At 43.3% G+C, this 13,907-nt stretch overlaps 1 protein-coding gene across 2 annotated transcripts in view; it reads left to right on the plus strand.

Annotated features, from left to right (window-relative positions):
* Positions 1–13,907, plus strand: part of CPSF2 (cleavage and polyadenylation specific factor 2) — a 246,260-nt gene that overhangs the window by 136,680 nt on the left and 95,673 nt on the right. For both annotated transcript variants that reach the window (XM_069637927.1, XM_069637926.1), the window contains exon 10: positions 6,854–7,054. In XM_069637927.1, coding sequence (XP_069494028.1) covers positions 6,854–7,054 — 201 coding nt within the window. The remainder of the gene's footprint in view (positions 1–6,853; positions 7,055–13,907) is intronic.

Here is a 13,907-nt window from a genome sequence, read left to right on the forward strand (position 1 = left end):
TGTGGGCCTCCTTCTGGACTTCCAAAGACATGAATCGAGTCTGAAAGTACCCTCACCAGAGTGCTGGACTTTGCAAATGGCGAGAATCCGACCAGCGATATTCAGTTGTCTTCTGGCTCCTGAAAGGTCAGCAAAACCTCAGACCTGCATCCAACTGCGAGGAAACACTTGCCTGGAGCCTTCTCCCATGTCCCCGGCTGCAAAAGAGCTTCCAAAGTCCTGTCTTCTTGAGAAGGAATCCAATTGAGTGGGCTTTTGGCTGCAGATCCTGGAGTCTTCCTGCTGCAACTCTTCTTCTGTGCTGAGGTACTGTTGGCTGGGGTATTTTACCTACCTTAAGCCTTTATGATTTCTGTATAGCTTTGGATTGTTTCCTGTGATTGGGATGCCACTCATCAAGTTCACCCAGGCTCACTGCGGCATCCTCCTAGTGTGTCTTCTCTGATGTCCCTGGACACTCAACTAACTTTAAATTGAAATACTTACTTGTTAGAACAGTCTTACTCTGGAACTCTGACTTTGCCTGCAACTGAACCTATCTCACCCTGCCTACAGCAGGCACCTAGACCACTAGGGTTCCTCTAATGCCTGAGTGAACACATGCTATAGAATAAGGGACGGACTGGATACGAAAAGGGTTCTGCCTTGAAAAGAATAACAAGCGTTCAAAAGGTACTACCCCAAATCTTTACCTAACACGGTGGTTATGCCGTTTTCTGTTTGGGGAGTGAAGGAAAGACACAATAAGAATATCGTAGCGAGTTCAATATCAGTTTGAAGGAGCTTGTACATAGGGTGAAGGGTAGCGTGCCTAGGGCTAATCCTTGAGGACCCCCATCGGTCCAAAGGAGTTGGTTAACTGTAACTCTTAGAGTGAACAGTTCTAAAGTTCTTACTTACCTTTTAATATGTGTTGTACTATTCTGAAAAGTATACATAAGGTTAATGTATTTAACTGTGAAATTGGCTGTGCCTCTTCCCCAAAAGTAATGCTGTTGGTTTCACTTTACTGTTCCTGTTGGGATACAAGTATGAGTGTCCCCAATTGAGACCTGCTTCCCCAGACTTGTTGTTAGCCTGTCCAGAATAACTCTGCCTTAGGTTATATTTACCTTTTAAGTTGCTGGTCGCCCCTTTAAAAAGTATGTAGGATTTGCTTACCTTGTGTTAGCTGTGTGCCATTGTTAAGGAGAGTTTGTATTTCTGTGCCAATTCCCTTTAACCTTGGAGACCCCCCCTCCAAACCCCCCCCCCAGCTCTTTCGCTGGACTCTGGGCTTTTTAATTTTAACTCCTGAGTGAGTGGGACTTTTTTCTCACTCTGTGTTTTTCTGACTAGGATTTTCTGTGTTTGTTAATGTTTTATGGAGTCTGGTTAACATCCGTAGGCCTCTGCTTTTTGCATTGTGACACACAGCACCTTGTGTGCAGTGCCACTGAGAAGTCCCTTGGTCCTCACTTAATATTTAACTACATTTTCTTGGGTGAACAACTGTTCCCAAGGATAGTAAGATGACCCCCGTCTTGCTTACCTTTTCCTTTGTGAGTCGAGCACACACCACCCTATGTGGAGTGCTGGGGGGGGTGGGGTGTTACATAGTAACTCCTTTAACCCATTCCTCATGTAACATTTTGTTACACTAACTCACTTGGCTGGTGGTAGTGGTTTATTTTTACTACCGTGTGTCATTTATATGCAGGCTGATACCTCGGCTGCAGTACAGCACCCAAGGGTGACCATTTTCCCAAAATGGGCCCTGTCGTCTTTTTTTGCCATTTCTTATCAGTTTGTTTCTTCTGGGCTTTTACTCTGTTTCAATCAGATTTGAGTCCTTTGTGTGTTTTGCCTTTGGAGGGCTTCAGCCCTGAAGCTTACCCAGCCTCCAAAGTGTCTGGAATGGCAGGAAGTGAGGCAGGGTCTCAAAAAGTCCCTGTCCTTTGTCTCTAGGTGTGCCTGAGTGAAACCAGTTCCAATTGGCCGGCCGGCTGTCCTGGAAGACGGCCACCCTGCTGGGCGATAGACAGCCTAGGGCTGTGAATGAATGGGAACTTGCATAAAAAGCAAGGATTTTGGGAGTCGAGGTAGTCGACCACTGGAGGACAACATCCGAAGAAGAGGAGCCAGCAGCACCCTCCTGGACCGCAAGGTGCCCGGTGAAGCCCTGCAGCTGTGCTGACCCAGTTTTTGAATAGACAGGGAAGACCTGTACGGGACGACTTCCTCCTTTAGGCTGGTGGGACCAACTAGCCCTAAGACACTCTATTTTGGCAAAACCCCTGACTTGCTGTGACTTTCCAAGGCTGCAGAATCCCAATCCTCGGGGTACCTTGATCATCTGTGAGTGCATTGTCTTCCGAAGTGCGAATCCAGCCAAAACCCTGTGGGCATCCAGAGGACCCTACAGAAGCAGGGAATCTGCGTCCAGAGTCACCTCACCAGAGTCCAGGACCGACGGATCAAGGAACCTCTAACTGGAGCTGTTTGTTCCTCCTTGGCGCTGAGAAAAAGGCACCAAAACCACAAAGAGCCGTTACATCCCGCGGAATCCATTGCTGCCTAGTCCCTCTCTCAAGTGCTGCCAAAGGAGACTGCCAGACTCCTCTCTTTCGTCACCATGACCAAGGACCAGGAACAAGGGTCTGCTGCAATGCAACCAGAAGGCATCCAGCTGGAACAAATTCTTCAGTTCAAAGGTACTGTGGGGCTTGGAGTACATTATCCTTTTGCCATTTGGGGTGCTTCCTACCTTTTGGGAATGCTATTTTACCCTATCTCGAGTTGCTCAACTCACTTGCAGTGGCCTTTCAGCTTGTGCTTCTTCAAGGTGATTCCTCTTGAATTGATGTGATTTTTCTATTTGAACTTCTGACTATTTAAAGACCTTTTCTAAGAGAGAGCATCTGAACTTTGACTTTGCCCATTGACTTCGACTGTCCTGGCTGTATATAAATGCCCCCTTCTGAACCTATTGGCTTGGGCAGTGCCTGTTCCCTTGCATCCCATTGGGAGAATTTTAACTGTTTTTATAGAATACCAGTCTGTACCAATCTAATCCTAACCTTTCCTTCCTTTTATAAACTCAATACTGCAAAGGTGATACCAAATAAGTGTTATATTGACCTCAAATGACATCACCCTTGGTGCTGGAAAATGTGTAACATGAATGAATTACTCGCCTGCTTTATTGATCACTTTTTGAAATGAATCCGCACTTGGGATTAATGCGACTGCTATTTACTGCTTTTTAAATAAGGCTTTAAATGTCTTTGTGTATAAATATTTATTATATAACTGTGTGCAAGTGTTTAATTGGATACCTGTATTTACTGATTTCATTGTACAGCTCTGCAGTTCGCATTACCCCTCTTAAAATGAGCCTGGCTGCTCAGTCACACTACCAACTTGTATAGTACAGGCCTATATTAAAATGTGGCTTACCTAATACCAAGAGATAAGTCTTCTGCAGTCCCACACTAGTTGGACTGCACTAATTCCTACCTAACACCCATCCTAAAACAAGTTAGTTATTGCTTATCTCAATCTGTGTCGCACTGATCGAAAAACAACTGTAATAGTTTATATAACATTAGGTTTTACCTGCCTAGAATAGCTGTGTGCCATTCTTGAAAAGTGTTCTTGGGTGTAGCTAACCTTGGTCTGCCTTGAGCCATCTAAAAATAGTGTATCAAGTTCTTAATGATTTCAGACTGTGTTTCACTGAGTTAAAATAAGTGTAATTGTATATTGCACCCCAAGGTCCAACTCCTCTAGAATAACTGTTATCCTGAATCAGAGTTATAGGTTTTTATTGTTCCTAGAATAAGCGTTCCACTATTCAGGAAAGTATATTGTCCAGTTGATTTACTAAATGATTTCTTGCTGAGCGTCACGGTACAACTGCTAGGATCTACTACCCTTGTATTACTGAAGTTGATCTAAAAGTAACTATTGGTTTGACTTACCTAAAACTACTGTTAAGTACTCTAAAACAGTTATTTGCTTTGGTCTGTGTAACTTCAAGCATAGTGTTGTTTTTTTTAATAATGTGTTTATCCCCCCAGAATGAACACACATGTGTGACCTCCCAACCACTACACTTGCCGCTAAGAAGCAGCTAACACGCAACTGCCACGTCGGCTGCACACATAGCCGGTGCACACATGCACCTTATGACCCTTTGCCTCTCTACTGACTTCCGAGGGCGTTCAACCTACCAGCGCTTTGAGATCATACCAATGATACATAAGGTGCTATATAAATGGCAAGTTATATAACATATGATCTGTGATAGTACTTATTTCCTGCAAGATCTATCTGGGCCTACTTGTATTTAAATAAACCATTTATTTTTACAATTCATAGTGTTTCTGTGGACCATATTTGTATTACAATTTCTTTGCACTGATTCTACAGCCGTCTCTCCCTCCTAAGATAAGCCTGGCTGCTCTACGCTACAATATACTCGGTTGGTACAGCCTTGTACTAAGAGTGGAGTCTTGTACTGCCTACATTGAATGGTTTTACTAAGCCCTTAAGAAAAACGGTCCTAACAATGGGAGAAAATGAAATGGATGGAGTGGGTAATAGGACAGTATGGGTGGTCATAAGATCTGCCAAGCCTCAAAAGTGCCAAACAGAACCTGCCCTGTTATGGGCAGCCATTTGTTGTGGACACTATGCAATGGGATCCCTCTGGAATTGATCTACTGGATGGATGGCACATTGGCTAGAGAAGCCATTGCGGGGTGGTGTCTCAGAGGGGCCAAAGGATGGGTACAATGGTGGTCCAAATGCAGGGTTCTTCTCCAGCTGAACACCAACTCCACAAGAGTGACCAGGGGTTGTTGGTGCTGACTGCAACATTGCTTTGGCTTGAGGGAAAGCAAACTTGGGTCAGAGTGAGCGGGATTTATATAAAGAGTAGTTCACCAACACAGAGGTTGTGCAATGGTTTTGCAGATGCTCTGGATTTGTTCAGTCGTGCACACCTTGAAGTATGTAACTTCATCGCAGCTTATTAATGCGTAGTTAAATTGCAGTTCATTCTGAATGTGCTTAGGCTGCAATTAGCATTATGTTTGAGCATATAAACCCTGTTGGGATTCTTTTTTGTTTGTTTGTATTTTAATGTATTTATTTCTTCAATTATTTGCAAAATGTGGACACATCATACATTTTTAAAACATAACCTTTAGAAAACAAAGCGTACGTATTCCATAAAGCGGATGCGTTCCATATATAGTTAAGTGACTATATTTCATCTCGTTGCCCTCTTCCATAGTTTTCATACCATTCTCTGCATCTGACATTTTTGAATAAATCCAACCCAAATCTGCTGTAAACTATTAATTGCCACAAGTAAACATTGCCTGTTCGTTACCTGCCAGGGGTCGATATTGGGGTTTGTTGACCAGGAGGAAAAACCAGCTCCTGGGTCTCGGGAATCAATTGCCCTTTAGGCAGCAGCTATGTCAGGGGAACCAGGTACCAGTACATAGTGCGCGAGATGAAAACTCAAACTTTTTGTCCATTTATATATTATCCAATATGCTTTAAATGTCTCTTGGCTGCGTCCATTTTCCCTTTGAAACACATTCCCAAACCTACACATTTAATATGCGACAGCTATGTTTGCATGGCGCCACTTGCCTGGGGAGTTGCAAGTAGCTCTTGGTTTCAAGCTAACCAGACTCTCCTTGGCAATAAACGGGAGCTAACTCGGCTCCTGGCAATTTCGAACCCTGGTTGCATTAGTACATAATTCATCCCACCACATAGCTACAGAAGATCCCCCCCACCACCCCCCACTGGGCTTCTAATTATCCATTAAAATGTAATGCTTTACAAAAGAAATGCCCTTTTCTGTTCCCTGTCAGCAACCACTTGTTAATAGCTCATTCTCCTCTTCAGTTTCTTTCCTAAACCGTTCCACCAGTTTTTTAATGGCTCTCTCCAATAATGTTTGGTTTCTTTATAAAGTATTTTACTAAGGAGAGGTTACCAAATAAGTAATCTTTTTGTGGGTGTGTAGATCATTCATTTCCACCACTGAACGAGGAGTGAATAATTGTGCTAAAATCTCAGAATCATTTTAATTACTCTGTGTGGTTTCGATTATTATGCTGAATGTATTTTTTATTTGTATTTTCTGTACTACTTTTATGGCAATCTTTACCGAATAAATTTACTTACCAAGAATGACCATCATCATAATCGCACAGGTATGTTGATTAGTTGACCCATACCCGAGAGGATATACCGCAGGTCACCGAGGCAGAGACAGATAAATCCTATCCAAGCTACATAACTAGATTGTTACATGCAGTCCTACTAACCCACCCCACCCGCTTTCCCTTTCAGATCCGTCAGAGTGCCAGGCGACCACTGCAGTGGTGATAGTGCGCAGTGTAAATATCCTTTAACATAACATTTAAATGCTTAATAGTCACACTTATAAACACAAATACGACTGTTGGTCATTTAAAAAAGTATGTACAGTGCTTGTATTCAAATTATTTTCTTAAATCTCAGCAGCTCACAGACTGAAGGTTACAAGAAAGAATTTGACTCTTGTGATGAATGTAATCATTCAGATCACAGTGAAATACAAATTATAGTATGACTTGCTAATTTAAATGGCTACCAATATACAACAGTACAAGCAGAATGTAATTAATGAAAACCGAAACAAAATAAACTTACAAAGCATGTTCTATTCTATGCAGTTGTGACCAGTTCCCTCTGTTTTCATACCTCTGAAGTTATTCTTTTGTACTTCACTTTGGAAATGAATGTTTATCTAGTGACTAAAAAAGGGAAACGTGTGTCAACACCTGGTGGCTTGTTCTTTCAGGGCAGACATTGATTCCAGCGATGAAAGTGATGTGGACGAGGACATTGAGCAACCAGCGGTGCACAAGGCCAAGCATGACCTGATGATGAAGAATGAAGGCAGCCGGAAAGGGAGCTTCTTTAAACAGGCCAAAAAGTCGTACCCTATGTTCCCGGCCCCAGAGGAGAGAATCAAGTGGGATGAATATGGAGAGATCATAAAGTATGTTGAGAATGTGGTCTTATGTTGAACCAACTAGGCACCCTCTTGGTGCTTGCTTGCAACACACACAGGTGATATAGTCTGCCATTATCTGTTGGGGGTATATTTCAAGGCAGATCCCTAGGTCTTTTAAGTAAATATGAATTGTCTTGCAAGCATAAATGTTATATTTTTCTACAGTATCTATTTTTATTTTCAACAAGGTACTTTAATTTGCAAATGGCAATATTTGCATGGGCCCTCTTTCATTTCCCAATGCAGTGATTTTGCATAGGCCTATTTAAAGAATTGATGTTATGCTCGGGAAGAGCAATGACCATGAAGACACCTTGCAACCCACCCTGAAACCTCCATGACCTGCACTGAAAAGGAGGAACATATTGTTTCTGGCTGTCCATGGGACAAATGTCGGTTACACGATGATTGCACAGAGATGTTGGTGCTCTCAGTTTTGGTGCCTTTGTTCCTGAGTGAGTGGGTACCTTTTTCCCCCACTCACCCATTCTTTTACCATTGTTTTATGGCTGGTATCATAGTTTATTTTTGAGTCAATCCTTTCCTATAACTTTTTGGCCATGTACATTTTATTATTGCAGCACACAGCACTTTTTGTGCCGTGTTGCTGGGTTGTCCCTATGCTCCCCTTTTCGTTTCCTCTAGACTTACCTTGCTCTCAAGGGTAGAGCAGGATTTGCATCCCCTACCCCCTTTACATTTTATATTGTAAGACCATCATACCCCACCTTATGTGGAGTGCTTGGGAGATGCATATTATCCCCTTTTTCATTGCTTCTGTATAATTTCTCTTACAGTGACAAACATATCTTTATGGATGGTGGCAGGAGACGTGTTCTACCAACTTGTGTGATTTTGTTTTTTTACCTAGAATGGTAGCTTTATTCTTTTTATTGCCATTTTTAGTGTGTTTGTCCTTTTTTGGTCCTTCTGCTGCCTTCCTGGGAGATGGAGGTCCTGGTTTTATTTTTGTCTTAGACTGGCAACCTTTGTGTAGCCCTCCGAGGCTCCAGAGTGTCTGTGAAGATTGGAAACGAGGGAAGAGTCTGGCTCTGCAGCCCTTTGTCTTCCGGCATGCCTGCCTGGAACCAGTCCTAACTCAGAGGCTGGCTGTCCTAAAAGGATATCGATCCGCAAAGGTTTGAATGCAACATGTGTGTTGATTGACTGGGTTCCTGGATAAATGGCCTGGATCTGGAAATTGTGGATAAATCGAGCACTGGAATTGAATCCGACGAGGAAGAAGAGAGAAGACGGCTGTAGCTGATCCCAGCTGTCCGAGATGCATGCTGTGTAAATGCTGCTTGTGCTTCCATGTGACGGAGGAGTCTGTATACGACTCCAACCCTTAGACTCATGTGACCAATCAGTCTTAAGAAGAACTGCATTTTGAGCCATCCCACGACGAGCTGCGACCTTCCTGGGCTGCAAACCGCCAATACCCTGGGACCTTAAGGCACGTCTTCCCGTGAACAAATCTTGCTAAAAATTCGGTGGACACATGCTGGCCCTCCAGAAGCATGATTCCACTCATTGTAGTACCCTCACCAGAGTGCTGGACCCAGATAGCGAAGCAAACCGAAGAATCCTTATTCTTCGGTTTGCCTCACTATCTGGGTCCAGCACTCTGCTGGGAGCCTTATTTAAGGGAGAATTTTCATTTGTGTGCATATTCCCTTTAACCTTAGAGACCCCCAGCTCTTTTGCTGGACTCGGGGCTTTTACATTTTAACTCCTGTGAATGGGACTTTTTTCTCACTCGCTCATGTGTTTTCCTGACTGATTTTCTGTGTTTTTACTGTTTTATGGAGTCTGGTAAACTCCATAGGCATCTGCTTTTTGACACAAAGCACCTTTTGTGCAGTGCCTCTGATAAGTCCCTTGGACTTCTCTTAATGTTTAACTACATTGTCTTGGTGAATTAATGTTCCCAAGAATAGTAAGATGACCCCTGTCTTTCTTACCTTTACTTTATTGGTCCAAAACACACAACCCTATGTGTGGAGTGCTAGAGGTTACATAGTAACTCCTTTAACTCATTCCTCATGTAACATTTTGTTGCACTAACTCACTTGAAAGGCTGGTGGCAGTGGTTTCTTTTTTACTACCTAGTAATATGCATCTGCAGGTTGATACATCGGCTGCAGTGCTGCACCCAAGGATGACCATTTTTCCAAAACGGCACCAGTCTTCTTTTTTCGCCATTACTTGTTAGTGTCTTCTGCGCTTTTACTCTGTTGTTTAAACTAGGTTTGAGTCCTTTGTGTGTTTTGCCTTTGGTGGGCTTCAGCCCTGAAGCCCGCTTAGGCTCTGGTGTGTCTGGAAAGGCAGGAAGTGAGGGAGGGTCCCGATACTTCCCTGTCGTTTGTCTATAGGTGTGTCTGAGCGAAACCAGTTACTATTGTCCGGCTGGCATAGCCACCCTGCTGTGTGATTGACAGCCTAGGGCTGTGAATGAATGGGAACTTGCATAAAAAGCAAGGTTTTTGGGACTAGAAGCAGTCTCGTCCACCGAAGACACGAGAAGTCGCCAGTAGCACCCTCCTGGACCGCAAGTGCCTGGTGAATGCAGCATTGCTGACCCCGTTTTTGAATGGACTGGGAAGACCCATACGGGACGACTTCCTCCCTTAGGCTGGTGGGACCAACTAGCATCAAGACAAACTATTTTGGTGCAACTCTCAATTGCTGCGACTTTCCAAGGCTGCAGAATTCCAATTCCCAGGGTACCTCGACCATCTGTGAGTGCATTGTCTTCCGAAGTGCGAATCTGGCCAAATTTTAGTGGGCATCCAGCAGACCCTACAGAAGCAAAAAATCCACATCCAGAGTCCCCTCACCAGAGTCCAGGACCGAGGGATCAAGGAACTTCTAACTAGAGCTGTCCATTCTTCTTTGGCGCTGAGAAAAAGGTGCCTAAACCACAAAGAGCTGATGAATCAAAGGGCATCTTTTGCTGCCAAGTCCCCCTCTCGCGTGGTGCTGCTGCAGGTGCCTGCCAGATGTCCTCTTTCGTCACCACGACCAAGGACAAGGAACAAGGGTCTGCTGCATTGCAATCAGAATACATCCAGCGACAGCATATTCTTCAGTTCACAGGTACTGTGGAGCTTGGGGGTACATTATGCTTTTGCCATTGGGGGTGCTTCCTACCTTTTTGGAAGTGCTATTGAGTTGACCTCAACTTATTTGCACTGGCCTTTCAGCTTGTTCTTCCTCAAGGTGACTCCTCTTGAGTGCTGTGATTTCTTTTTGAACCATTGACTATTTAAGAACGTTTTCTTAAGAGGAAGAGCATAAGAACTTTGACTTTGCCCATTGTCTTTGGCTGTCCTAGCTCGCTAAAGGCCTCCTTCTGAACCTATTGGCTTTGGCAGTGATTGCTCCCTTATATCATACCAATGAGGCATAAGGCGCTATATAAATGCCAAGTAATATAACATATGTTTTAATTGTTCAGCACTCTTAATGCTGGATAAAAGACTGCCTGCATCCTTTTGGGAGAATCCAACTATTTTTGTAGAACACCAGTATGTACTGATCTAACCCTATCCTTTCCCTCCTTAATAATTTAATACTGCAAAGGTGATACAAAATAAGTGTTACACGGACCTCAAATGACGTCACCCTTGGTGATGGAAAATGTGTAACATGAAAAATTACTCGCCTGCTTTATTCACTTTCTGAATTGAATCTTAACTTGGGATTAATGTTACTGCTTTTTAAAGAATACTTTAAATATCTTTGTTTATAATTAAATACATATTTATATTATAACTAAGTGTGGAAGTGTTTACTTCGATACCTGTATTTACTGATTTCATTCTACAGCTCACATTACCCCTATTAAGATAAGCCTGGCTGCTCACTCGCACTACCAACTTGTGTAGAACAGGCCTAAATTAAAAGGTATGTTACCCAAGACCAAGAGATAAGTCTTGTGTAGTCCCACACCAGTTGGAAGGCACTCATTCTTACCCAACACCTTACCTCTCGATGGTGCTGCAATTTCCCATCCAGTTCTGCACCGCAACAAAGAATACAGAAACGGGGTCCTGCGCTGCTGCATCGTGAAGGCGTCCATCTGCATGCTCTGCTTCACTGCTGAGGTACTGGAACTCTGACTTTCTTACAGTTTGTGCCTCATCCTGACCTGCCTACTGTTGGCCACTGGACCACCAGTGTCCCCTTCTGCCTCTGAGAACACTCATGCCCTAGATTAGGTAAGGACTGCTAAAGTATAAGGCTTCTGTGAAGAAAATATAGCCAGTGTTGCAAAGTACATACTTGCTATGTTTTGGCGCTGTATCTGTATATTCCTAAAACAGAATAAGTTAAGTGTTACAAAGTTATTACTTGCCTGTGAATTGCTGGCTGCCATTCTGAAAAGTTACAAAGTTATTTACTTCATGAATTATGGTCCCGGTTCTAGAAAGTAATGTTAGTAATATAACTGTATAATTGCTTGAAACACAATCGGGACTGCTTACGTTGAATTACGTACTGTTGTTCTAAAAGTCTAATAATGTGGTTTTACTCCCCTTCAATAGCATACTGCCATTTTAAAGGTGTAATACTGGGGGTTACTCACCTTGAACTCATACTGCTGTTCTAAATGTGATTACATACTTTGGTTTACTCACCATAAGTGTTCAGTTGCTTTATATATTTTACTTATCACTTGTCTTTCTAAAGAATTATCTTTGCCTGTGTGTATATATAAAATAAAACCATTATGTTTACAGTATATAAGTATGTCAGTGTATAAGTGTTCTTTGGACCATATGTATGCTACCAGCCCTCTCTCCCGCCTAAGATAAGTCTGGCTGCTCGGTCATCACTACCTCAGCCTTTAGTATTACAGCCTTATACTAAGAGTTGAGTTTCTGTATTGCCCAAGGGATAGCCTAATAAAGTCTGCCTTAGGTGGACTTTAGAAAAACTGTCCTAACAGTTGTGATGGTTGTAGTACAGGCCAAGCCCCCCACCCCCAAAAACACTCCCTGGGGTATCCCCTAGCGTTGTGGGATTGGGAGAGTACTCTATAACCTTTTACTTAACTTTTAAACTCCCAAAGTTCTATATAATGAAACTGTATTGAACCTATTGGCTTTGCCACAGCTTGTTTATTTTATTGCTATAGCGCACCTGACCCTGAGGTATCTGGGCGCAATTAGGTCACAATGGTAAGACCGGTTACAGACAGACATAGGCAATCGGCAGATTGAAGTTACATACGTGGTCATACAAATGGCAGTTGGATTTACATAGGTGGACATACAAATGGCAAGAATATAGTTGAGTAAGGTGGTACAGTTCAACATGGTATTACATTTGAAATAGACAAGAGGCATGAATTAGGCAGATGGGTGCATTTGGTGGAGATGAGGGTGGGGGCTCCTTGTATCAGTTCTTGCTAAACAGCCAGGAGATGGCACCTCTCGGGAAGTTGGAGAATTGCTTGGTTGTCTTGATAACAGGTGAGAGGGTGTTCCACAGTTGGGCTGCCATGACGGGGAAACTGCTCCCTACTGATCTTTTTAGCTTGTATCTTGGGACCAGTAGACGGGGCGTGTGCGCTGATCTGGTGGCATGCGTGGTGGATCTGAGGATGAATTTTTCTGCTAGGTAGGGTGGCGCTGTGTGATTCAGGGATTTGAAAGTAAGGCACAGGGTTTTTAGCTCAATTTCATTCCTTTATGGAGAGCCATTTGTGGTGTCGTTTTATTGCTGAGATGTTCTCTCTTCTTGATAGATTTAGGGCGGCTCTAAGTGCGTTGTTCTTCAGAATTTGCAGTTTGTTGATAAACTTACTAGCACCCAGGTAGAGTCTGTTACAATAATCCAGTTTGGACAGTATAAGTCCTATGGCTAGGATAAGGCAACTTTCTATTGAGAGTAGTGGTCTACAGGGTCTTATTAGTTTGCCTGTGTAGGCAGTGGCTGAGGTAGTCGCGTTGACTTGTTTGTGCAAGTTGGAGGTGGCGTCCAGGTAAAAACCTAGAGTTTTTACATCTTTGGCCACATGGATATTATTCCCGTCTATATTGAATTAGTCATAGCTGGGGCTTATCTTGTTGAGGTTAGGTGAGGGAACCTAGCAGCAGCAGTTCTGTTTTGTCATCATTCAGGCAGAGGCCATGGGTAGACATCCATGCCTGAATGATGAGGTAGATATATTTCACAAGTCTCACATTTGTGTCGTAGATGTCTGTAAGAGGGAAGAGGATCTGGATGTCCATGTAATTCGTGTAGGTGACACCCAGATGGTCCAGTTCGTCGAACAGAGGCTTTGTGAAGATATTGTACAGTGTGGGGGACATGCACGAACCCTGTGGCACTCCACAAGTGATGGGTATAAGGTCAGCTGCTGCAGTCGGCGAGAAGACTTGCATGGTACTGTTGAGGAATGATTCGATCCATGTGATTGCCGACTGGGAGAAATGGGCTGCTGTGGCAAGGTGGTCGCAAAGTACTCTTTGGTCCACCAGGTCATAAGTGGCCGATATGTCCAGAAGGAGCAGGATTGCAATTCTTCTTTTGTCTTGGAGTTCGTCAATCTGGCTTTTTAAGTCAATCGGGGCCATTTCGGTCCCCAAGAAGTGGTTCATCTCTAAATATTCTTGGATTTGCAGGTATGCTACCCTATCTAAGATCTTCAGCAGGAATGGGACCGTTGTGATTGGCCTGTAATTGGTGGGTATAGTGGGATCTAAAGTTTATTTTTTAAGTAGTGGAAGTACCCAGGATTACTTCAGGTTGCTCGGTACAATGCCTGTTGAGAAGGAGACCTTGATTAATTTTGTTAGGAAGGGGATAGGTCTCTGCCATCATCTTT

This window comes from Ambystoma mexicanum, chromosome 14, assembly GCF_040938575.1.
Source record: "Ambystoma mexicanum isolate Mex_15411 chromosome 14, UKY_AmexF1_1, whole genome shotgun sequence".
NCBI lineage: Eukaryota > Metazoa > Chordata > Amphibia > Caudata > Ambystomatidae > Ambystoma > Ambystoma mexicanum.